At 36.7% G+C, this 27,118-nt stretch overlaps 1 protein-coding gene across 7 annotated transcripts in view; it reads left to right on the forward strand.

Annotated features, from left to right (window-relative positions):
* ERC1 (ELKS/RAB6-interacting/CAST family member 1) overlaps positions 1–27,118 on the forward strand; it is a 302,352-nt gene that overhangs the window by 14,389 nt on the left and 260,845 nt on the right. For all 7 annotated transcript variants that reach the window (XR_008552294.1, XM_037514597.2, XM_054696560.1 and 4 more), the window contains exon 2: positions 14,537–15,361. Coding sequence is in view for 6 of the 7 variants with exons in the window: in XM_037514597.2 (XP_037370494.1) it covers positions 14,693–15,361 (669 nt within the window). In the remaining variant the exon portion in view is untranslated. The remainder of the gene's footprint in view (positions 1–14,536; positions 15,362–27,118) is intronic.

The following is a 27,118-nucleotide window of genomic DNA, read 5'->3' on the forward strand; positions in this document are numbered from 1 at the left end:
AAATCTTTAAAAAAAAAAAGTGTAATAAAACATTTCTGTTGTAAACTTTAAGTAACTTGTAATTGGAAATTTATATTCTGAAACTTTGAAATATGATCTACTTCTTTTTCTTAATAGGAATTCTGCTTGAATCTTTTTGGATACTCAGGAAATTTATGATTTCATAGTATTCTGAGCTAATCTATAGAATTTGTATGTAAATTGATAAGAGTATAATTCTACATTTGGGCATATACATACAAAGAATTATGATTAAATATAAAACCTGGGTTGAGTTTATTCAGAGAAGAATTGCAATAGGAGAAAATGAACTCTTTCAGTTCAAAGAGAAAGGAATGATGATTTTTAAGGGCTCGGCAAATTTCTTTTTCCAACATTGTTTCTTCAAGTTACATCCTGCCCGTTATTTCTGACAATGTGCCATTCTTCAAGTGTATTGGAGAAGACAGGAAACATTTTATAATGCTTTATCACCCTGTGCATTGTATACTTAGTGTGTACTAGGAAATGTTGCTGTCTTCTTTGCAGTATTTCCCATTTACTGATTCATGTCTGAAATAATATCAGATATCTTGCGTCTGTATTATTGGCAATAGTGAAGATTTTTTTTATGATGCTAACAGAATGGCTTGATATTATGTGCCAGCTACATTTGGTGGTGGCAGCTGGAAGTGCTGTGTTGGAAAGGTTTTTGAGTATAGGTCCAAAAGGAAGAAATGCTCACCTTAAATTACAGTAGCTTTTTCCTTATGTTTCTGTTTAAATCTTTTAAACATTTTCCTTTTCAAAAAGTAACATAAAATTGACAATTACTAAGAAAGTAAGCAGATTTCCTCCCATTCTTTTTACTTTGCTTAAATGTGTATTTGCATAATTGAGAGTATACTGTAGGAAATGTATTTCCATTTTCATTTATTGTATTATAAACACTTTTTATGTCTGGCATTGCTGACAAATACATTTTTTGTAGGAAGCAGGTTATATCATAAAGCATTCATGGAAACATTTCCGATTGAACGTACTGATAAAGCCGCATATTGTAATTCATAATGTAACTGGTTTTCCCTGCGTTTTGCATCATTTATGTAGATTGATTTCCTGTTTATAGAATTATTAGACCCAAAGATACAATATAAATGTTTTTCAGATTCTTAGCAAAACTATTTTCAGACTTGATGCTCCCCAAATTCTCTTACTAGTTTAAGGGAGACAATTGTTTTGAATATGACTGCTTTTTGTTTTATTTTTTATGGAAGGAAAACACTGGGTACCTATAATTTTTGCTTAAACTTTTTTAGTTTATGAAATGATTCAGCCATGCAAAAAAGCTAGAATTATATAATTAATACCTGTATACCCAACACCTAGCTTAAGAAATAAAATATTGTAGGGTTAAAAACTCTTTGTAGTGCTCCTTGATAGTAACTGTTTACTTACCAACAGTGATGTGGATGTTTGAATTTAGCCAATAATACAGGTCTTTCTCTAAATCTTTGGAGCCACAATTCAGAATTTTTCAGATTTTAGAAAAGTGATAGTATGCATATACTATATATTAATTTAACTTTCTAAGCAAGGTTGGGGGTGCGCCCCAATTTTTTCATCAGACACTGCTGGTATCTCTGCATCAGTTTAGGTGTGGATTAACTATCAAATTAGTTATAAAATTTTTAGGTTTTCAGAAGTTTTGTGGCTAAGGGGTTGTTCAGTTCACTGTTCAGTTTAATCTGTCTGGTAGATTTTGTTGAACTTTGTGTTGAACTGATCATATTGTGCTATGATTTGTGGTATAAAATGAAAAAAAGGGTCTCCCTGGTAGCGCAAGGGGTTAAGACGCAACCTATGAAGCTGTCCACAACCACTGCAGTGTGAGTTCTATCCCCAGCTGGCCAGGGAGCAACCCACATGGCACAGCAAACCTCTCCTGACTCCCCCGCTGCTCCCCTCAGGAGTGTGCTTCGGTTAGTCTGCCTGTTCTGCTCCCCACTCTGTCTCTGGTGAATCCTCTCACCCCCCGCACCTCTGGCCTGTACCCCAGCTCTTGTATGCATAAATAAATAATTCTTAAAAAAAAATGAAAGGTAACTACACTCCAAACACTTTAATATTTTATAATTTAAGAAATTAGGCTATCAGTGAGGACTGGAGTCATTGGGGAAGGTGATATGACTTAGAACTTGACTTTTAACTGGGTGGCACAGATTTCTGATGTAAGTAGAAAATGACTATGATTAATAATCTTTGGTGTGCTTCTAAGTACCTGTTTGACTTTAGTAGACCTTAAAATTAACTTGAACTGATTGATAATTACTGAGAACTATAGTTAATTTGATTGTAACTGAGTTACTCAACTTACTCACCCTTTCAGTAAAAGAGAATGAAATGGTTGCTGTCACAAGTATTAGTGTCATTGTTGCCCCTAGCAGAGTTCTTTCAGATAGGTGTGTTCGGAAAACATTGCGTTAGTACACTGTTCTGTAGTTGTTCTTTGACATAATCAAATTAGGCCCAAAAGTGGCTCCATCTGACCTTTCAAAGCTTGGTACCGTCCAGATAATTTCTTTGTGTACACTCTTGTATACTGATAGAATTGTATTATATGATTCTCCTATAATTTGCTTTTTCTGTTTCATAATATATCATAGATGGTTTTTCATGTCAGATACAGAAATTTACTTAACTTTTTCTTTAACAGCAATATTGTATTTTATAATTTGGAGATAGAATTTTTTTAACCTATCTCTTTTTGGTAGAATTTTAAATTCTCTTTGTTGGTACAGATAATACAGTAACTGAGCATCACTCACATAAATCCTCGAACCTGTGAACTATATCTTAACAGATGTTGAAATACAGTGTTCTAAAATATTCAACTCATTTTCTGAGTAAATGGTAATTAGTGATGACTATAAGCCATCACAGTAGTTTGGACTAGTAATTTTGAGAGTTAGGGCAGACTTTCACATATATGGCTTTAAAGAACTCATGGGTGATGTATTATATTTTCTAGTTTACCTTGTAAACAGTACATCTATGTCAGCCTATTCATTTGTAATTATTTTGAAGCAGATAATTATGTTCCTATTAAAGGATTTTCTGCTTTAGTTTCACTTGTGAATATTTGGTATTCCTTTGGAGACTCAGGTTGTAAAGAGCTGTTATTATCCCTCTAATTTTTAAGGAAAGAGTGAGAGACTGCTGCCTGCAGTTGCATGTTATGCTTGTAGCTATTTGTGGGAGTGAGAATTAGAGGCTAATGTACACTCCTTGTGTAAAGAAGTATTTATATTTTTATACTACTGGATTCTGAGTGAGTATATATAGGTGTCAGGCTTGTGGGAACTGTTATTTTTCTCTCAGTATGTACATAGTTATTGGGACCAATGCTTTTCTTGTAAAGAAAAACGATTCCGGAATTTTTTAGTATTTTTCTCTTCATGTTTTCTCTTGATCTAGCTGACGAGCTTTGTGGTATAAATATGTAATTGTGGCCAGGTCTGAACTCAGTTCTGTTGTTAAAGCAACAACCCCAAGACTTGGAGGTTTGGTAATGAATATGGGAAGTAGGATTTAGGGTGTTCAGAAAAATCACTTTCCTTATTAGGAATTAAAATTGGAGTTTTTCAAAAAGAAAAATTAAGGGAACAAGGAAGGAAATCCTCAAATCTCTCTTTTCCCCACATTTATAGAAAGATTTTAAAATTGATAGATTATTAAAAGTGCTAAGTGTTTGTTGTAAGATTTAAAAATTACAGAAACAGGACACTACTTTCTTAGTGTAACAACTGTTAGTTGACACTTGCTGGACTGTTAGAGCTTATAGGATATGTAGATTTGTTTCCTTCTACCTTAACTCTATCTCAGGTTGATTCTGGAGAAGTGGATGTTATATGCAGATACTTCATATCTTAAGTAGAATGGCTTTGACATCCTTAACAGCCTGACGTTCCTTCTTTTTTTTTCTCCTCTTCCCTTCCTCAAAACTATCCATCGGTCTGTAAGCATACACTTTTTTTTTCTTCAGCAGGAGTAAAGATGTTTTCCTGTTCTGTTTTTGGGTCCTTCTTTTTTTTTTTTTACTGTCGGAAACTTGTTTGCTTAATACTGAAACAGGATGGCAATACTTTTCAGTTCTTTTTTAAAGATTTATTTATTTATGCATACAAGAGCTGGGGTACAGGCCAGATGTGCGAGAGGGTGAGAAGATTCCCCAGAGACAGAGTGGGGAACAGAACAGGCAGACTGACTGAAATACACTGCTGAGGGGATCAGTGGGCGAGACAGGAGAGGTCTGCCATGCCATGTGGGACCCTTGCGGGCCGGCTGGGATTGAACCGGTGCTGCAGAGGCTGCGGACAGCTTCACAGCGCTGCGCTCAACCGCCTGTGCCACCTGGGGAAGGGAAGCCCCACTCTTCAGTTGTTAATGGCAGTTAGCTTCGAAGTTTTGTGTCTTTTACTTCAAGGTTATTTTCTGAGTTGGTTTTAGCATAAGACCAATATAAACAGCTTTCCTTCTTTCTGTTCTTCTTACATTCTGTCCCCTTTATTTTCATTCTGCCCCCAATTCTGAACCCCCTCACTAGACAGTACTGTCCTATTGACCTGCCTGGAAAGAAAGTAAATCTTGGAATCATGTGCTTTAAAAAACAACAACATACACTTGAAAAATTGTAGGCACATCTCCACCTTCTTTAATCAAGATAATTGCTCAAAATTTTTTTTCTAACTTAGGAAAGTATTGTTAGAATATTAGAGTAATATTAGAAAATTATAATAATTTTTGAGTAATATTAGGAAATAGAGAAGACATAATTCAACTTTGTAAAGAAAACTGAAGCAGACTTTTCTAAATTACTGTTAGACTTTCCATATAGAAATATGTGAGAGAGAGACAAATAACTCTTTGTACATGGACCATTTTGTCTAGAATGCTTTTTATTGTACAGGGCCTGAAAGGGTTGGGTTATAGGAAATAAGCAGCCCTTATACATCCTCATTTTTTCCCCTTCATCATGGATCATATAAACATTTCTCTCCAAATCTCTTGTCATTACTAGTTATTCATATTATTGTGAGAGAAAATGTGGGAGGGAAATTCAGAATTAAAGTTGGGCCAGTCCTCGTGTTGTGATCATACTCTGAAAGAGCAGAGCCCTCCCGTGGAGTCCAATTTATGGGTAGTCCGGAGTATGTTCTTGCGTATGCCTACCCACATGAGTGCACACTGACGTGAACACACAGGGAGCACCTTCCTTATCATTCAAGAAGAAAGATAAGTCCGTGGAAACCGGTGTGTCATGTCTGTATCCATCTGTTGGAAACCCATATTTATCTGAATAATGCAGCTGCCTTCAAACTCAAAAACAGATGGGACATAAAATTATGGAAGTTGGAGCCTGACTCATAGGGGAGAAGGTCCCGCGCCTTGTCTGCTGTCCCGAGTCCAGTGACTCACAGGTCCCACTGGTCCCACACCCCACAGCTAGGTAGAGGATGAGAAATTTCGGGTTGGCCAAGAGCAGGTAGAGTGCTCAGTCTTAAATGCAGTGGCTGAGGTGAGAGCCTGGGGGGAAGGGACGGGTTCCCCTCCCTTCCCATCTAGTCCCAGATTTTGTCCCTTTATTTTTTTGGGTGGGAGGGGCAGGATTTAACCTGTTTATTCCTAGATCTGTGATAGAGTTCTACTGTTTTTTTGTTGACTCTCAAAATATTGAATCCATGACCTCATTTCCCTTATGTAATTCTCAGTAGGGTCCCACTGCATAAAAGGGACCAGTCTTAATACCTGTGGAAAGGAAACTCTGGCAGCCCCTATTGGTTGCAAAAAATAGAGAACTCAAGGCCTGTTTGGGTTTTATTTTTATTTAAATGCCATTGATTTTTTTTAAAATTCAGCATATATTAGGCTGACACATTTAATGGTGTTGTTCATAATCAGTATGTCTTTTTTTTGTTTTTTCTTCTCACCACTGTCCCTTGTATCTTCTTGTTTGCCTCCCTCCTCCCTCTTAACCTCAGAGCCTTCAGAATATTTATTGAGGTCCAATGGTTTCTGAAAATGTTTTACAAGGCCAAATTGTCTGACTTACTTTGCTGCGCTTAATCACAAATTCCCTCTACTTTGTTAAAAATGGCTGCATTTCATCATTTTTAATGACAATATAGTATTCCACGATGTGTATGTAGCACATCTTCTTGACCTGTTTGTGTGTTGAAGATTTCGGTGACTTCCTTGTCCTAACTATTATAAATAACATTGCTGTGAATATTGTGGAACATATGGGGTTTTTTTGTTGATGGCTTCATATTTGGTGGGTATATGGCCAAGAATGGGATTTCCAGGTTGTATGGTACTTCCATTTTTTTAATTATTAAAGATAAATCCAGATTGCTTTCCATAATGGTTTCACCAGTTCACATTCCCACCAAAAATGTAATAGGGTTCCTTTTTTGGTGCATCTTCTCCAGCACTTGTTGGGAGCTTTTGTAATGAGTGTCATTCTCATGGATGAGCGGTGTTACCTCATTGTGGCTTTAATCTGCATCTCTTTTATTAGAAGTGACAATGGACCTTTTTTCATATGTCTTCTGGCTATCCTCTTTGGCCTTGGATACCCTCTTGGCCTTCTGGATATCCTCTTTGGTAAATTATCTGTTCATATCTGCTACCCCTTTGTTAATTGGCTTATTTGTGTTTTTTAAAATTTTATTTATTTATGAATACAAGAACTGGTGTGTAGGCCAGAGGTGCGGGGTGTGTGTATGGTGTGTGTGTGTGTGTGTGTGTGTGTGTGAGAGAGAGAGAGAGAGAGAGAGAGAGAGAGAGAGAGAGAGAAGCTTCACCAGAGACAGAGTGGGGAGCACAACAGGTGGATCTACTGAAATACACTGCTGAGGGCAGCAGCGGGCGAGACAGGAGAGGTCTGCTGTGCCATGTGGGTCAGCTCCCTGGCCGGCGTTGAACTCATGCCACAGCAGCTATCAATAGCTTGATAGCACTGAGTCCTTAACCCCTGTCCCACCATGGAGACCCCAGAGATGGGAATATTGATTGAGAAAACCTAAACTAAAATAAATATCTGCCTAAGGTAGGCAGTAGTTGAAGCCAGTTGAAACAGCGGCTGTGAATGAGATTGCCTAGGGAAATAATGTAGCAGGAGACAAGAATAAGTTTGAGTATTCTAAAGGTAGGTAGAAGTTTGTGTATTCTAAAGAATAAGTTTGTGCATTCAGTGTTTTAAAGGTAGGTAGAGGACAAGGATAAAAGATATGACAAAGAAATTGTCTTGGAGAGATAGTAGAGAACCAGTGAGTACTGTCAGAGAGCCCAGGTAAGTTTCAAGACAGAAGTGTCAGTAGTGTCAAATGCAGTAGAAGTAAAGCAAATCCACTGCATTTGATTATATGGAAATCATTCTGGCTTTATTCTAAAAATGATAGTGGCTGATGATCTCATTCATGTGGACTATAAAGAAACGAAGCAGAGAGACAAACTAAACCAGAACAAACCCTAGAAATCTGACTGCAGAACTGAGGCTACCAGAGGAGGAGAGGGGGAAGTAAGGGTGTGTGTGAGGGGCCCAGTGGACTGCGGTGGAGGCTTAGTGGCGCTTTGGCGGTGGGTGTGGTATAGTAACATGTATTTGAAGAAGTATGACATTACGCCCCTAAAACAGGTATAAAGTGTTGTAAACCAATGTTACCTCTATAAATTTTTTTTAAAAGAAAAGTGGTAGTGGGAATTTAAACTACCTAGATCCTTATTTTAGGTTAATATACCATTTCTGTTGATTTCTTTTTATACAACCCATCCCCCAAATAGTTTTTTTTTTATTGTTTTGCTTTGATTATAAATACAGTTTGTGTTCATAGAACAAATTGTGATCTGGAAAGTGAGATCACCACCAGAAATCTTACTACCCATAGTTGTATATACTGCTGTAACTGTTAAAACAATACTGAGGTAAAATCTGTTTATTTCCTTTTTTTTGGTGTGACAGAAGATTTCAGTTGTCCTCCACTGTCATTAAATGTAGGGCCAAATTATCATTTGTAGTGAGATGGCTTATTAGTTTTCTGAGGTTGCTGTAATAACCACATAACACAACAGAAATCTGTTTTCTCAGTTCTGAAGGCTTCGAGTCCAAAATCGGTAGAGACAGGGTCTTACTCCTCCCGAAGGCTTTAGAAAGAATTCCTCTTCTTCTCTTCTTTCTTTATTTTTTAAAGATTTATTTATTTATACAAGCACTGGGTACAGTCAGAAGCGCGGGAGGGTGAGAGAATTCACCAGAGCCAGAGCAGGGAACAGAACAGGCAGAAGGACCAAAGCACACTGCTGAGGGGAGCAGTGGGCGCGGCAGGAGAGGTCTGTGCACCATGTGGGACCCTCGCCGGCGGCTGGGGATCGAACTGGCGCTGCAGAGGCTGCGGGCAGCTTCACAGCCCAGCGCTCAACCGCTGCACCACCAGGGGAGGCCCATTCTCCTCTTCTTTACTTCCTATGTCTCCTGAGTCCTTAGTGTTTCCTGACTTGGAGCTACATCACCCAATATGTCTCTATCTTTACACGACCTTTCTTATGTGTGTTTATGGCCGAATCTCCTTTTCTTTTCTCATCAAGATACCAGTCTTTGAATTTAGGGCCTGTCATAACTCAGTATGAATCTATACCGCTTACATCTCAAAGAACCTGTTTCCAGATAAGGCCATCTTCTGAGGTTCTTTGCAAACATAAATTTGCCGTGGGGACGCTATTGAACCCATGACAGATAGCAACCCATTTTATAGTTGTGTCTTAATTAATGCAGCTATGTTATGTGCTCCATTGTTGGACTTTTCCTTTGTAAATTCTTACTATTATGAACATAGTGGTATACCCTAGGTCAGCCAGTTAGGCACCCTTTGTGTCCCTTGTTCCAAATTACTGAATGCCCACGTGCAGCAACCAGCCAAAGGCTGAACCTTTGGGTGAGATAAGCAAGCCTCTGAGACCTGTTGAGGTGAAAACTAAGAATGATTGAGTACAATTTAGAATAGTAGGGAGAAGAGTACCATGTGCTCTTGAGACAAACAGCAGCTGTAGAGTATTACAGCAAACTTCCTCTTCTATGTTTTTCAAGAGTCCTTGAGAATCATGGAGGAGCCGTTCTGTCCCTGGGTGGAGAAGTAATTATGTCGTGTAAGAGGTGGACTGTGGTGACCATGAAAATGGACTATTTAGATCTGTTGCGGAGGAGCATAACTGACTTACCTTCTTAATTTTACTGTCTTCGCACCTTTTTCAAAAGTGAGCTGTCCATATATTTTTAGGTCTATCATATTTTAAATGGTGTAAGTTAAAACTTCAATCACTGTAGAAAAGAAAAATGTAAAAACCTACCTTTCCCCTTGAATTCTTGTATTGCTTTTTATAAGTTTAAAATATATCTTGTATCTTTTCTTACTGGTATGGACAGATTTACCTTTTTAGTAGTTGCACAGTATTCCCATAATTAGATAGGCTGTTACTGGAGTCTTGTATTTTCAGTTTTCATAGTTCATAATCAGTCTTCCCACTTGTGTGAAAATATGTGTAGGATAAATTCCTAGAAACGTAATGACTAACAGTTACTGAAAACCTGCCAAGAACCTGAGAGTTTATTTTTACTCCCTCACTTGATCTTCTTAGCCATTCTTTGAGGAAAATATTATGTCCACTTCATTGATGAAGATACCAAGCCTCTGAAAGATTCACTTGTTTGTTGAAAACTATACATTTAATTAGTGGAGCTGAATCATCCCAGCCTTTCCTCCTAGTCACCACATGACTAAGGCTGAGGAGCACAGTTAGAATTATTTCACAGGGTGCCTTGTTAGGATGAAATGTATTAAAGGTCAGTGTTTTGTGCTTTTGTTAGTACATATCTTTTCACTTTGTAGGAAAATTTTGGGTCACATTTTTGGTTTTTACTTGAGTATAATATTGTTAATATGCTTTAATATAAATGATAGCAGGGTTATGGAGAATAATATAAAATCTATGTGTGCGTGTATTCTGAACAGTGCTGTCATTGTGTGCTGTCCATGCACTTAACAAGGTCAGTACCAGTCCTGAGGTCTGTGTGCCTCCACTCTGTTCAGCTTTCCCTTTATCGGGGACACTGGATGAGTGCCTTTCCTAGTGATTGCTCCAAAGTTTGTACTGCAGCTTCCTGCCCCAGACCATAGCCTACAGGTGTCTCTCCACCCATCTCTTGTTTCTTATGGTGCAGTCTGCCTGGTGTCTGATGTCCAAGAGGTGTGTCAGTTTCATCTCAAGTCATGGCATTCTCTTGTTGCTGTATTCCATAGGTTAACCTAAATGATCCTCTGCGGAATAAAGTAAGAAAACTCCTCTGATGCTCCCCTCAACAGTGTATTTCAGTAGATTTGCCTGTTTTGTTCCCCACTCTGTCTCTGGTGAATCCTCTCACCTCCCTCACCTCTGGCCTGTACCCTAGCTCTTGTATGCATAAATAAATAAAGACAAATTAAAAAAAATTTTCACCTCAAACTTTTCTGGGTTAAAAAAAGGACATCATCTCAGTTTTTATGAAGAGCGTTGAAGGGTGGTTCTGCCTCAAGGCATTTCATGAGGTTGCAGTCATCTAAAGGTGTGACTCAGGCTGGAGGATCTTTTCTAAGCTATTTCATATGCCTGTTGGCAGAAGGTCTCTCTTCCTCACTGCGTGGCTCTTTCTGCTGTAGGTAGTGCGTGAGTTATCCATGAGAGTGATGAACAAAGAAGCTGAGGTGTCTTTTGGGGTCAGTCTTGCAAACGATACATCAGAAGCAAATCATTTAAGTTTAGTCCCCATGCAAAGAGAGTAATTTTGTTTCCCCTTTGGAAGGGAGGTGTATCAAAGGGTTTATGGAGATACATTAAAACAACCACAAATAATGTTTGGGAGAGAGTCTTCCAAGGGTCTTTTCTTTCCTCTGCACTTTGATGGTTGTGCCAAGAATGAAAGACCTCAGTTGTTCTTAACCTGAGCTGTTTCTCAGGATTGTGTTTGCAACAGGCTACCTTGATGAATGAGAATTTAATGTCTCCCATTATGAAAGGGCATGCTTACTTACTATAAAGGTGGTGGGTTCCCTAAGCTCAGTGGCTTTAACTGTTAATGCAATTCACTGTTGGGTAGTATCCATTTGGGCCCCTCTGTGTCACTCACTGGCAGTTGGGGGTTACAGAGAGCCAGTGCACATAGGAATCTCATACTGCTTACTGTGTTGCCCAAAAATTCTGTCTTTGACCCAGTAGACTCGAGTTCTATCAGTGTCCACAAAACAGTTACAAACTAATGTATTTGTACAAACTAACTTATACACTTGTACATGAGTAAAATGAAACTCTAGACCCTTCACAGTTCTTGATAATGTTCACTTTAGTGTTATGTACTCTGAAAAATTAATGAGGACCATAATTAGCTTTTTTTGTGTGTAGGCTAGATCTATTACTATTTACTATGTTAGAAATTAAAACAATGTTTTAAAACACAGGAGTATGCAAACACATTCCATTAATTGTCAGGGGTGTCATATCACATGTTACATAACCTTTGGAAAACTGTACATTTGTGAGAAAGTGACAGTGAAGAAAGGCATATAATGTCATAATGTTATAAAATTAGTTTTGTTGTCATGAACTTCCTATATGGATCTTGAGGACTCCTGGGGTTTTCTGACCCACTTGGAGAGTCATATTAGAATCATCTGGCAATGGTGTTGAAAACTGTTTAGAACCTAAAGAAATATTTTTGAAATTGTGACCCAGTATTCACATGGGCACATATGCATGCCTGAAGCTGTTAGTATTAGTGTTTAGGCAGGACTCCCAGGTTTATGGCTTAAGAGCTGGTGTCGTTCATTTGAATAGATGAAGTATTCCCAACATGTTCTTTTTTATGTTGTAGGAGCAGATCCAGTTAGGGGATGAGGAGACCTAGATGTCCTAGAGTTCAGTGTGGGGTATGATTTTAGGTGCTTTGTAAAACATAGAAATAGAAGCTCTGGACTAGGTTCCTTGACCTGGCACTTAATAACTGTGTGACTTCAGGTAAGTCACTTAATGCCTCACTTCTCTCATCTGTAAAATGGAGATAATGAGGGTACATATGTTATATGGGACTTGTAAATACGGAATTAAATCTTATAAAATTCTCAGCAAAATGCCTGGCATATGGTAAACACTCAAGAAATGTTAGCCTTTGTTACCACTCAAAGGATTTTGGATAATGAGTAGCTCACTTATTTTAAGCAGTATTCAGATTACTTTTTTCCTCTTTGGTCTTAAAATAGAATTAACTTGAACAGTAGTATGTAAATTTTTTAAAAAAGATTTATTTATTTACACAAGAACTGGGGTACAGGCCAGAGGTGTGGGAGGGTGAGAGGATTCACCAGAGACAGAGTGGGGAGCAGAACAGGCAGATTGACTGAAATACACTGCTGAGGGTAGCAGCGGGCGAGGCAGAAGAGGTCTGCCGTGCCATGTGGGTATCTTCCCTGGGAGCTGGGAATCGAACCCATGCTACAGAGGCTGCAGACAGCTTCACAGCACAGTACTCAACCTCCTGTTCCACCAGGGAGGCCAGTAGTATATAAATTTTTACTTGTCATCTACCTTTTAGTTTCTTACGTAACAAACCCTTTCTTATCTTGACTTCACAAAGATATTCTAAATTTTTGTTCTAGTCCTTTTTAATAATTTTAACATTTATATCTTTGATGTCATGAAATTTATTTCTGTGTACTGTGTGAAGTGGGGTTGTAATTTTTTTCCCAAGAGTTGTTCAAACCCCATTGACTGAATGATTTGCCCTTTCCTCACTGTTTGGAATTCTTATTTTTAGCATATACTCATACATATTAATTTAGACTCTATGCCTGGGTTAGTACTACAGTTTTAAAAGACAGTGAATAGCTTTATAAGACTACCAGTCCTTGTGAGAAATACTGGCAGTTAGCTGTGGTTTTGGAGTCTGGATTTTTTTCTTGTAATACCTAGTGGGCATTATGCAGTATCCTGTAATCATATACATTGTTTTCTTAATGAAGTGAGCAAATAATCCCACTAAGTGAAATACATGTGACATAAAGTGACTTCTTACAGATCAGGTAAAGTCTTGCTGTTAAGTGAGTTAAAAAGAAAAAGCATATATTTTGAATTTTTACATTGCAAATAAAGGACATGTATCTATAATTTGTCTTGCTATTTAGGGAACATCTTCCTTCTTTGTTCTTCTGTTTCATACTGTTTGGTTTTTCTTGTACCTTTACTCTTCCTTTTGAATTTTATTTTTTTTTAAAAGATTTATTTATTTATGCATACAAGAGCTGAGGTACAGGCCAGAGATGCAGGGGGTGAGAGGATTCACCAGACACAGAGTGGGGAACAGAACAGGCAGACTGACTGAAATACACTGCTGAGGGGAGCAGCGGGCAAGTCAGGAGAGGTCTGCTGGGCCATGTGGGGAGCTCTCTGGCCGGCTGGGGATCGAACTCGTGCTGCAGAGGCTGTGGATTGCTTCATAGTGCGGTGCTTAACCCTTGCGCCACCAGGGAGGCCCCCCTTTTGAATTTTAGAGTCAACTTGTGAGTTAATATGAAGAAGCCTGTAGCTTTCCATTGGGGAAGAACTGACGCCTTTGCAGTGTTTGTCTTTCCTTTCATGCCCATGGATAACTTCTCTTTTGATTGGGGCTCTTTCAGAAAAGTTTTGTAGTCCTTCTCCAAAAATGTAGATTTTTGTTAGATGTATAACTAAGAGTTTATGGTTTTGTTGCTATCGTGAATGGGATTTTTAAGAAATTGCACATTGTAATTCTTAATTAATGATGTTCAGGAAAGTATTGATATTTATATATTGATCTTGTGCCTGACCAATTTTATTTTATTTTTTTTTTGTTCTAATAACTTGTCAGATGATGATCTTGGGTTTTCCAGTTAGAAAATCATATATTCAAAAGTTTCATCTTTTCCTTGCTACTCTTTATACATCTCTTACATCTTTATCTTTTCCATATACATGGTTTGGTTTCAGAATTCACTTTTTTTTTTTTAAAGATTTATTTATACAAGAATCAGGGTACAGACCAGATTCGTGGGAGGGTGAGAGGATCCACCAGAGACAGAGCAGGGAACAGAACAGGCAGACTGACGAAATACACTGCTGAGGGGAGCAGCGGGCGAGACAGGAGAGGTCTGATGCGCCATGTGGGACCCTCACTGGCTGGCTGGGATCGAACCAGCACTGCAGAGGCTGCGGACAGCTTCACAGCACTGCTCTCAACAGCCTGCGCCACCAGGGGAGTTCTTCAGTATTCACTTTTAAGATAAGAACGTCTAAAGAATATTTACAGTGAAGTAAATTGTGCTGTATTAAACTTTGAATGCATGAATAAATAGATGGTAGAAGGGGAATTCCTCCTTAAGTGAGGGGGTAGTGAAAAGTTTTTGAGAAGGGAAATGTTTATTATTAGAGGGTTTAATATATGACCTTCTCATTGCAGATATGGTGTAAGACATTTCTTCAAGGCTGGACAGCTGAGGACCTGTTATTTCTGATTAGCCTTAAGCAGACTTATAGCCATAGAGAAACATCACGGAGTTTCATATTTTGCTTTCTGCTTTACATCTTTCCTGGCACCTAAATCCATCTTGCAACCATGTATGGAAGTGCTCGCTCAGTTGGGAAGGTGGAACCAAGCAACCAGAGCCCTGGGCGTTCACCAAGGCTTCCACGTTCTCCTCGCCTGGGTCATCGACGCACCAATAGTACAGGAGGGAGTTCTGGAAGCACTGTTGGAGGTGGCAGTGGGAAAACCCTTTCAATGGAGAATATCCAATCCTTAAATGCTGCCTATGCCACATCTGGCCCTATGTATCTAAGTGATCATGAAAACGTGGGCTCAGAAACCCCTAAAAGCACCATGACACTTGGCCGTTCTGGGGGACGTTTGCCTTATAGTGTTAGGATGACTGCTATGGGCAGTAGCCCCAATATAGCTAGTAGTGGGGTTGCTAGTGACACCATAGCATTTGGAGAGCATCACCTCCCTCCTGTGAGTATGGCATCCACTGTACCTCACTCTCTTCGTCAGGCCAGAGATAACACAATCATGGATCTGCAGACACAACTGAAGGAAGTGTTGAGGGAAAACGATCTTTTGCGGAAGGATGTGGAAGTAAAGGAAAGCAAACTGAGTTCTTCAATGAATAGCATCAAGACCTTCTGGAGCCCAGAGCTGAAGAAAGAACGAGCCCTGAGAAAAGATGAAGCTTCCAAAATTACTGTTTGGAAGGAGCAGTACAGAGTTGTGCAGGAGGAAAACCAGGTTTGTTTTCTATGCATGTTTACCTTCATTGCCTGGATTTGCATGTAGAAATGAAATGAGCCATTTCTTCTCTTTTCTTTTTAGGTTTTTCCCTTCTTGGTTTATCTTTCTTTTTCATTTTTATTTTAGTATTTTTCTCTCCTCTGATTCTCATGCTTTAATTTTTTTCTGATTGCGTGTCTGCTTGTTTCCTTCTCTAGCTTTTCTCGCTTATCCTGTCTTGTCTTCCATTGTGTTATCTTTTTTGAATTCTTGTGAGTGTATAGATTTGCCACATGTTCTAAGATCTGTATGTCTTAAGTGTGAGATGCGTAGCATTAAGACTCAGCATAATGTCCAAAAAAATCATTGAAAAAAAGAGTCCTTTTTTTTTAAAAAAAAAATAAGAACTGCCATCAGGCAAGTTACTGTTAACAGCAACTTGGAATGGAAATGACTTTGAAAAAGCCACTATTGATGATGCAAATATTTGTTAGGTACCAGCAATTAAGTGACAGTCTGTCTGTTGACATTCACAAAAATCTAACTTCAGGATGCTTCTATAGATTTTATTTTAGTCCTTTAATTCATATTTAAGGTGGAAGAAAGGCAGCTTGGTGTGATCGGCTCCTTACAGAAAATAAGTTAATTAGGCATTATAATTTTTGCATTTCAAAAGCTAAATGCTATCTTATTAGACATATGAAACATTCATTATTATCTTTCTGCACTCTTCCAGGTTTATAGTTAATGTTTTGGTGATAGCCATGTCACATTCAGTGACATCAATCCAAAATGTGGACAAATCATATTCAAGCTCTAGTAATTAATATCTTAATCATGCTTTTTGTTTAAAAGACTTTTAAGACTTTTTAAAAAGGGCAAGTTTGAATTGTTGCCACCATAAAAATCTCTACTATATGTGTGTATATATATCTGTATAGTGCTCACTTCGGATATATATATTTTGCATAGAAGTACTGGGATGTAGATAAGAGGTGCAGGGGGTGGGGCCCAATGAACTGTCTGCATGCACAGTACAAATTTTATACAAGTGCAATATCATAGGTGTTATGCTTCTTAAGCCAAAATTTCTATTGTGTATGAAGCTAAATCTTTTTTTTTCATTTTTTTATAATAAATTTTATTTTTATATTCCCCATACAATTGCAACCCCCTTATTTTGACCCCAGTCCCTCCCCTCCCGCCCTCTACCCCCCATAGAGTGTCTCTGGTTCATAGTTTTTTGTTGATTTTGATTTTCACTTTCTTATAGTTATTCATTTTCCTGGTCCCTTATTTAAGTTTTCTAGATTCCTGCTATGAGTGAGACCATCCGGTATTTTTCTTTTTCTTTCTGGCTTATTTCGCTGAGCATGATCCCTTCCAGCGCCATCCATGTTGCTGCAAATTGCATGTGTTTATCTTTTTTGAATGCTGAGTAATATTCCATGGTGTATATGTACCACATCTTCTTGATCCAGTCATCTATTTTTGGGCATTTGGGTTGTTTCCAAAGCTTAGCTATTGTAAACAGTGCTGCTATAAACATAGGGGTGCAGGTGCTCTTTGGAATTGATGTTTCTGTGTCCTTTGGGTAAATACCTAGGAGTGGAATTGCTGGATCATATGAAAGCTCTATGTTTAGTAGGTCCAGAAATCTCCACACAGCTCTCCATAGTGGTTGGACCAGTTTGCACTCCCACCAACAGTGCAGGAGAGTTCCTTTTTCTCCACACCCTCGCCAACATTTGTTGTTGCTAGTTTTTTTAATATGTGCCATTCTCACTGGTGTGAGATGGTATGAAGCTAAATCTTTATTTCTGCTGCCTATTTATGTTGTGTATCTACTAGTTAATTTAATGATCTTAGTTAAATTTTTTTTCAAGTTTATTTGATAATCCAATGTAAATTAAGAACTAAGCCTTGAATTTCTTTGAATTAGAGATTTAGAATTAGAGTAATTAGAAATTATGATGATTTTATTTTCTCAGATACATTATAGCCTCATACTATTTTGCTTTTATTTTTTAACCAGTAATTTAATCAATTTGTGACTACATAAAATCTGAATGTTTTATTAATGTACTTAAGTCTCTAAATCTTTTAAAGATCTAGTCCTTTTAAAAATGAGGAAATATCCTTTAATAAGTATTCCTTGAAGTGTTCTCTGAGTTTTAGTCACCAAGACTTTAAAAACAAATGAAGCAGGGCCTCCCTGGTGGCGCAGCAGTTGAGCACTGGGTTGCAAAGCTGCCTGAAGCCTCCGCGGCGCTGGTTCGATCCCCGGCTGTTCCTTGGCCACTGGAGGAGGGTCCCGCATGGGACCTCTCTTGCCGCCCGCTGCTCCCCTCAGCAGTGTACTTCGGTCCTTCTGCCTGCTCTGCTCCCCGCTCTGGCTCTGGTGAATTCTCTCACCCTCCCGCACTTCTGACTGTACCCAGTACCTGTATAAATAAATAAATAAATCTTTAAAAATAAATGAAGGAAAAGAACTAAATAGACTGCAGTGTTGGATTTTTAAGTGAGGACAGGATTCCTGAGTGCTGCACAGATACATCAATATCTATAGGTGTATTTGTTTAAAATATGTATTCTGTGTCCTTCAACCCAGTAAGTAAGTATCTCTGGAGATAATTTTAGGAACTTTTACTTGCAGCAAGCTTCTCTAGTAGGCTGGATGATAAATCAGTTTGGGATCTTTAGAATTTAGTGCATCTGATTCTTAAACTATTCTGTTGCTCATTTGCCAGAAGGAATTTGTGGTGATCCTCTGGTCTACTTTGAGCTCACTTGTGAAAGAAAGCAAAAGAAACACAGGACCACTCTTACAGTGCAGCTCATCCTTTTTTTTTTTTGCCATATTGTGGCTCATGATTGTGACAGACTCCTGATAGACCCCTTTGTATGATGATCACTAACAGTAGACGGAACGAGTATCCAGAAAAAAAGTGTTTAATATCTTAGATATGTTTAGTTGAAAAAAGCCATCCAGGAGATTTTGATGTCTCTTTATCTCGGGAATCATTGATGCAGAAGGTGAAACAATCAGATGATAAATGGCAACACAATGGAAAAATACCTTTTCTTGGGTTAATGTTTAAGTTGTCAGAAAATGAAGTTCAACAGTAAAAATCTGTAATTCTTAAAAATAAAGTAATAGGACATTTTGAATGCTTTTATAATTTCATGTGTCAAACTAAGTATCAGGAGAGAAAAAAATAAGTTTGCTTTAGTTAGTCTTGTGGCAAAGTAAAACTATAGTAGTAGAGAACTTAGAAACTATCTCTAGAGTGGGTATTAGGTTTTAGTAATTTCGTAAAATTGTGATTGATAATTTTAGAGTATGTACTGATGTATGTCAGTGCTCAGATATGAGGTACTTTTTTTGTATTTAGGTAGTTAATATATAGTGCATTGTATTTGAATCTTATCCAATTTCAAATGTATTGTTAATAACAATAACAGTTTACTTTCATTCACCTGAGAAGTGGCTAATATAAAACTTTTTATTATAATAAATAGTGTGTAAGAATTGCATGTGAATTAACACTTCCCTTGAAAGGTTTTACCTTCCAAGAAAAGATTGGCTCAGTGTGTGTATATAAATGTAAGTGTGAGCGTGTGTGTAATTTAAAGTGGCTTTGGTAGAAGTTAAATTAAGGTTTTTAGATTTATTTTTGAATTAGCAAGCCTCCAGTATACTTTGACGATGTCTTGAAAAATATCATTATGATAACTTTTATTATCAAGCAAGTTGGAAATGTCCATTTTAACAAGGAAAATAATTTGGTCATATTTCTTTATTTCCAAATAATTGAGGCAGTTAATTTTGCCTGTACTTTAAAAGCCACGTGATGAGAAACAAAGATAATATCCTCTAATTATTCGACTACATTTAAAAGGCAAAATATTGAATCTTCTGAAACAATTATGGTGAGAAGTCAGCACTTCAGTGCACTGGAAGCGAAGCAGTCCGCAGGATGATGATGCCAAAAAAACCATATGTGCTGAGGAAGGGTGAACACTGCCTTATCTAGATTCCGCCCCTTGCCCTAATTAAACCCCAATGCTGGCAGGAATATATTCTTTCAGCATCCCCTATAATTACTACACAATCCCAAAATTGTATAACTTTGGTCCAAAAAACGAAGGGTGCAATTTTAAAGTAAAGTGAAACACTGCAATGAGATATGGGAACTGAGAATGCTAATTAATAGATTATAGTGAGCCAGCAGTGGGCCCTAATTAAACTCTGCATTCATTATACCCGCCATAGCCCTCAGAGGTCGGACATTTTCCACTTTACAAAGAAGATTGGTTTAATAGGATTTACAGTAATTAAACAAATTTCCCCATTTCAGTTTGAGATTGGGGATTTAGACACATTCTAAATATTTGATCTGATTGGGCCACAGAGATCTTAGTATAGAATCCTATCAGATGTGAAAACACATTTGCTCAGAATTGCCTGATGTGTATGGTTCATTATTATGGAGTCCTTATAGAAGTTTCTAAAATAAATACCCAGCTGTTTTTATGTCTCATACTCCTTTTGTTACTAAACTTTCAAGTACTGATGGTTGGAGGAGCTGAATAAAATATGTTTATCAGAAAAGGCCTTTACTTATTCTTTTTAAAATTAAGAATGAGGAAGACTTTACTGTGTGTTTGCTTTCTGAAAAATAAAAATCCAGTTGTGAGCTTGGTTGAATTGCAAAGCTAAGGCTTTAAAGATTTATATTTTTAATTTTATTGTATCCAACATGTAACGAGGTATTTATGACGCCTCATAAATTTCTATATCATGAAATTCATGGACACACTTTAACAAGAATTATTTTAAAATTATTGAAATTTCATAAATTTCATTGAAATTTTGTGTGATCAGGGTATGTTTGTTTTTTCTTTTTTGAGTATGTTCATTTAATGTTATAGGGGTGCAAGGGAATTTAATTTTCTTTTTGAAGTATCTTTTTTTTCCATTTTTGGAATCATTTTATTCAGGATTCTGATTTTTGGATTTTGATTTTATTTACTGAGGGATCAAGACAATATTAAGTCTGAAATACAAAAAGATAAACTTACCCTGTGTAAAATCTTTGTCTTATAATTTATTCTCACTGTTTGGACCCTAGTGACTATTAACATTTTGATAATTTTCTTTGATATGTCACATGGTAAAAACCATTAATTTCAACTTAAACTTCTTTTTGAGGTTGCTTTGTTCCACTGTCGTTTAAAATTTGATTTTAAATCTAGAATATAAGTCTTGGACTATCTGTTTAATTCTTGATAATTCCATTTTAATATAGAATGATTATTCAGAATATTGTGGATAAATCAGTACTGTAGTTTATTTTCTACATAGATTTGATCCTTTTTTGGTATTACAAAAATGGGATGTGATAAAAGCACTTAGCAGAGTATCCTGAGAAAATTAAATCAAATATAAAATAGATAAGTTCCTCTTGCAAAGAAGCCAAATTTGTATGTGGCTTATAAAGCTTAAACTACCCATGCATTGGATCTTGTTATGTATGAAGATATATAAATGAGAATTGGACATTGATTTTTTTTTAATAGAGTTGTAAGTTTGCTTACATGGAATGTAATGGAGTATTATGAAAAAATGATTCAATGAATGAAATAAATATTGTTGTGCAAATATCTGATGGAGCTTATTTGTGAGGACATAGGAGCAGAATTTGCCAGAGATTTGTGGTCTCTGTTTTACTCCCCTCTCTTCTTGCATTTCACAGTGCAGTCTATTGTATGCTTTCTCTTCGATGAAAAAATTATTCTTAAAGATTTGCTAATTTACAATAACTGCAGGTAGTAGCTTAAATATGAGTTAGGAAACTCTTTATTCTCTTGTGAAAATAAACCAGATAATGAACTTAGTTTTTAGTTTCCATTAGTGTTGAGTAAGAGAAGCTATAGTTCATTTTGCTTTTAAAATCATTCCGCCCCTGGAACTTGAGATCATATTATGGGCTCTCTGTTTGCCCTGAGGAGTATTTGAGGGGTCTGGGGACCCTGTAGTTGAAGGAAGTAAGAGAAGACTTGTGACATTTTAGTTATACTCTGTGTTTTTGATGTGTAGCCATATAGAAGTTTTTCCTTTTTTGCTGTTTTCTTGGGAAACTCAACACTGGAAAAACGAGTGTGAATATTCGGGCTTCAGATTTGACTCCAGAGAAGGAGATATTTTTAACAACACTATGTCCATTTGATAGAAGAATTAGTTTCACAAAATGATGTTTGCCAGTTACCAGAGTTGGCTAGATTGTCTCTGACAGCTGTGTGGGTGCTCTGCGTCTTTCACCTCTTCAGAGTGCCTGAAACAGGGTGGAGAAATGTGGAACTTCATGGAGAACCACTTACAAACTTTCCCTCCATCCTCACCCCCTTTTATCCCTCTCTTTCATCCTCCATGACAGCTTTATTAAGATATAATTCAACTTATCTTTTAAAAGGTATAATTTTTTTCTTTCTTAATCTGACTTATTTGAAGAAGCATTTGAAAAAAGTAATAAATGGGAAGTTGCCCTAGGGACTTCTTAAACAAGGAAATGAATGGCATAGCAGAAAATACTATTTAGAAGCAACTTTTATTGTTATCTGTAGAGTGGATTGAAGGAAGGCAGGGGAAGCTAATGGTTTGACTTGGGTTATAGGTGTACATCTGTGAGATAATTTTAAAGAAGTAATTGGATACAGATTATGATGGTGAGAGAGAAGACTAAGTGAACCTTGGTATTGAGTTTGGGGGAATGCTTCTGCTACTGATGAATTAAATAGAGATTAGAAAGTGGAACTAGATTTAGGGTAAGAAATGGTGAATTTGATAAAAAAAGGACAAACCTCGTTTTAATTATTTGAGTGGAAGTTTTTCATAAGCACTTGGTACTCAGAGACTAGTGACTGCTATCTTAAGTACACGTACATGGATGTTGTTCTAGGTATACTTGTGTAATATGGTGGGGCATTTATTTATGTGGTTTATTCAGCACTACAAGCTGCATGTCTCTGCTTGTGGGAGTAAGGAGTGGAGAAAAGGGCAGGACAACTCATTAAATAGTACATGACTTTTATGTACTTTCTCATCCAGCTGTTTTTGTGCTTTGTTTTTTTGTCTTTCTTATGGTATTTTACTTTGAAGGTAGGCATATGAGTGATTCTCTTCCACAAAATTATGATTTATTAAAAAAGGCTAATAGTGGTGTTTATTGCTGTAATAAATTTCTGCTGACAGAGGTATTTATTTAAATTAACACACGCATTGATGATCATGTATCTCTGTGTGATGTATTAGGAATAAGTTTAAAATAAGGGCCGATTTTTGAGTGTTGAGCCAATGATATGTGCTGCTTCTGCTGTAGTTATGTTGTGTCTCTTTGGGCCTATTATTTTGTATGTTTGATTTTGATTTGGCTTTTAAATTCTCTGTATGGTGAAAAAGCGAACTGATGTGTTTTTTTCAAGTAACTGCTAGCATGGAATTTAATGAGATGTTGTCACTTAGCTATCAGACAATGTTTTTGGCCTGAAGTAAAGATTTGGACAAGTTAATCTTTTAGTTTTCCCTAATGCTGTGAAGTTTTGCGTTGAGGAAACTCTTTCTTTCATTTTCTAGTGCCTTTTAAGAGTGTAGCTGAAGGAATTATTTTTTCAGATGAAGTTTCTTCATTGTTTATATTGAAATTTTCCTCCATGTTTTATGAGTGTAGGAAGAGATGTGACTGTAATTGAGATATTTTCATTGTCAAAATAGAATTGATGGTATGTTGTAGATCACCTGTTTGGGTAAAGCGTTTTGGACAGTTATTTTTATATATACACATTTCTCTACACCCAGTATCATTACTGTTGTTCTGAGCTAATGGTATTAAAATGAAAGCAAAACTGCTTTGACTAGGCTGCTCACAGATAAAAATTTGTTCATGTGTAGTATTTAAATTTGTTTTCACATAATTTTATGTACATTTTAAACTTCCTGTAGTCTTCATTCTTTTTCAAAGAATAGCATTTTTAGTTGCTAAGTAGAAACTTGTATAGAATATAAAAGGTACTGAGAAATTGGAAAAACATATACAGAAAATACTCTTTGGATTATCTTTTATAGATTTGATAATCTGAAATAATAACTTATTCTTTCCATATAACTCTTTTTCAAAGGCATAAGAACTTAGATTGGGTGTCACGTTCTTAGGAGAGCAGCCTGCTTTAGTGAGTATTTCCAGCCTTTCCTATCTATGACGTGGTCTGTTTCTTACTGCTCTATGAAAACGTATCACCTTGGGTAAATTTCTGAATTCCTCTTCGTATTTCTGATGACGGGTACTTATTTTCAAGATGCAGTGTATTCATTTTCAGTTGTTGGAAACTTTTGGGAACATTGGCTGCTAGGATAACTTGTAGGCAGAAGGCATTTAACAGGATAACCCTGCATGTTGAAAAGTTTCCCTCATTTCATGTGATTTTCAAATGTCTTGCCAGAAATTTGTTTAAGTGAAAAGATTTGTTTTAATGATCTAAGCCCAGCCCCTAACTATATAAATGTACATTATGTGTAAATGTACTTTGGCAATTTTTGAGTGACTTTAACGTACACTCAGTTTTCTAGCATTGGTACTACTGTGTACGTTGTTAGAAGATTGTGTATTGTTTTGTTTGGATTTTACCTAGAGTTTTTATCATTTTAGAAAAACACTTCACAGTGCTTTCCCATTCTAGGCTTGGCCATGTGAGACTTGACTTTGATGAATAAGACATTGGCAAGTTATGATGAAAAAAAAAAAAAGAATCACATCAACAGCAGCATTGCATTGTTGGCCAATGCAGCCACACTTTCAGCTTCTGTTCTCAAGTACATGTGTCAAGTACTGTGTAACTGTGCCCCAGCATTTACATATTAACATTATTTTATTATAAAATTATTTTTCATTCATAGAGCGTTATGTTAAATATTTTTTTGACTGCATGCAAGGGTGGGTTTATCTGAATTTTATTTTAGGATAGTAAAGGGCACATTATAAAATACTTGTTATTAAAAGGAGGGGGTGGCATAGCTTTGGGAATAACTGGTATCGTGAACAAGTCACTGAATTTTAAAAGAGGAGACTCATTCTTATTTTAATCTTCGCTTTGCCAGTCAGTAACTAGGTATGTGACCACATTGTGTAATTTTTGGAGGGAGTTAGGCAAATTATCTCTGTGTATGCTTTTTTCTAAACTTTTCTGATTAATTTTTTTTGGCATTTATCCTAATGGAGTTCTCCGTAAGATTCTCTTTATATTGATTGTAATGCTCTAATTCAAGACTAATACATGCAAACAAGTTAGTCGCTTCTGAGATTGAGGAATACTTGACCACTGATGTTCTTTTTAAGTTAGGCTGCACAAGATCAGTGCTTGCATATGAAGAGCAAAGAGCCTTCATGTGAGTTTTGTGGATTGTCTAATGGATAAAATGCTTTTATGGTGGTTGTGATAGTATATAAGATTAAGGACAAGAATATATATAAAATTGTCTACATCACTACCTGACATAGTAAGTATGCAATACAATAAATGTTCATTAAACTAGAATCAAGACAGCTATTTCATAAATACAAATAACAGTGTATATATTTTTATGAAGTATGAAACGTACCTTACAATCTGGTGTGAGAAAGGACATAGTTGCATAGGACTTACAGTTTTTCTAGAAAGTGGGTCACATTGGGTAATAAGTTTCATTTGTACAACTCAGCACTATCCTTAATATTCCTGAAGGAGTTACCAGGAACTTTGAGTAGTTTAATTAACTCTCAGGATTTTTAGTTACAATCATAGCCGTTATTTAACATTTTTATTTCCACAATGAGTCACCCATGAATTATAGAGTGCTTTCCCAAAAGGAATGTAATATTGCTGGAACTGATTTTTTGTACTGCTCTATTTTCCTTCTGTGGTGAGGAGTTTCTAGCTTGTTAGAAACAAATCTCTCCACAAATAATTTAAACTATGTGCCTTTATATGAAGAAGATTTAACTTTCACAAGGCAATGAGGACTTTTTTGAGGATGGGCAATATACAATGCTTATATTACTCATTCTGTATATTTTAAACTTAATTTCTGTGCTTTGTTACTTTTTTTTTTAGCTGAAATTTTACTTAAGTGTATGTCACTAAAAAAGTGATCTTTGTGTCCATTCTCTACTACTTACTCCACTGACAATAAACATGTAGAATTACATTTGGTATTCTCTTTGGTTCTTATATATTATCTGTTATTGTACACTTTAAAATACTGTAATAGATTTGTCCATGAAAATGACGTCTTACGGTAACACTCTTGTCAGATATGTCTCTGATTATCACTTATAGAGACCCAGTAACATGTTAATAATAACTGCTTTTATGGAGCATTTACAGATACCATACTAGCTTCTTTCATATATTGCTTCTAATCCTCATGACAGCCATATAGATAACTGATTTTGTCTTCATATGTAGGTAAGTGAAGAAACTAAAAAGAATAACCTGTTCAGAACAACATTACATTAAAATTCCTGTTTCACAAAACAAAAACAGACAGTTACAAACCAGAGACAGCCTACAGGGGAGGAGGAGGGAGAGGGATCAGAGGGAGGGAGGGAGGAGCACAAGGGACTATGGTGATGGTGTATGGGTGCCTTGGTGGAGGAAATTCTGTGGGAACTACACCTGAGGGGGAGAGGAAGCAAGCATCGTTTAAAAATGGACAAGATGTAAAAAATATATAAATAAAAAGAAAATTTAAAAAAAAATTCCTGTTTCAGCTGGAGGAGAAAATACAAGAATGGAAGTATCATAGAATCCAAAGATTTCTGGGAGGGAGTTAACATTTGGGTAAGAGGATGGACAGAGAAAGAGATGTTGCGCAGATATTGTTTTGCACAGATGTTGAAGATATAATTTGATTAAAAAATCAGTCTCCATCAGCAGGTGTAAATGACACATACCAGTACTTCTTTGTTTTGATGAGGCAGAAAACTTTAATGATTCCTAGACTTGGATTTCACACACCAGTTTTAAAAAAAGAATACCCCAACCCCCCAAAAATATTGGGGGAGAGGGCAGAAATAGAATTAAGTAAAGATAGTTTTAAAAAAGGTGATTGGCTGTATATACTTATCATTTTGAAATAGGGAAAACATTGCTACACCAGAGGAATTGGAATGGCTTAATTTCAGGTAAACATCTGTTCTTCCAAAGCAATTGTAACTTTTAACTTTTTGTGACAATTTTACTGAAGATGGGTAGAATCTTGGTCATAGACTGGCATTCAAGAAGCATTGGTTCACAGCACAGGTGGTTATAGTGTGGGCCAGGGCCTACCCACAGGGTTTGTATATCCCCACAATCTAAGAGTGGTTTTTACCCCATTTAATTGATTTTTAAAAAAATAAGAAAAGAAGATTTGGTGACATGTGAAACATATACAATCTGAAATACAGTGTTTATAAAGTATTATGGGGACACATACCTTGCATATTCACATATCTATGACTGTTTTCCCACTAAAACAGGATAGTTGAGTAGATACGATAGAATCCATATGAACCCTTTAAGCCTGAAATATTTGTTCTCTGGTCCTTTACTGAAGAATTTGGTCGATACCTATTTTATTTTACTTTATTTCTGAAAATAACCCTGTGTCTTTAGTTTTACACTGGCTGCGAGGCACCATGACCTCCATGAGCATTCTTTTCTCTATTAGTAGCTTGAAAGTCACAGTAACACATGATC

This window comes from Talpa occidentalis, unplaced genomic scaffold (genome assembly GCF_014898055.3).
Source record: "Talpa occidentalis isolate TD23 unplaced genomic scaffold, MPIMG_talOcc4v2.1 talOcc4.16, whole genome shotgun sequence".
NCBI lineage: Eukaryota > Metazoa > Chordata > Mammalia > Eulipotyphla > Talpidae > Talpa > Talpa occidentalis.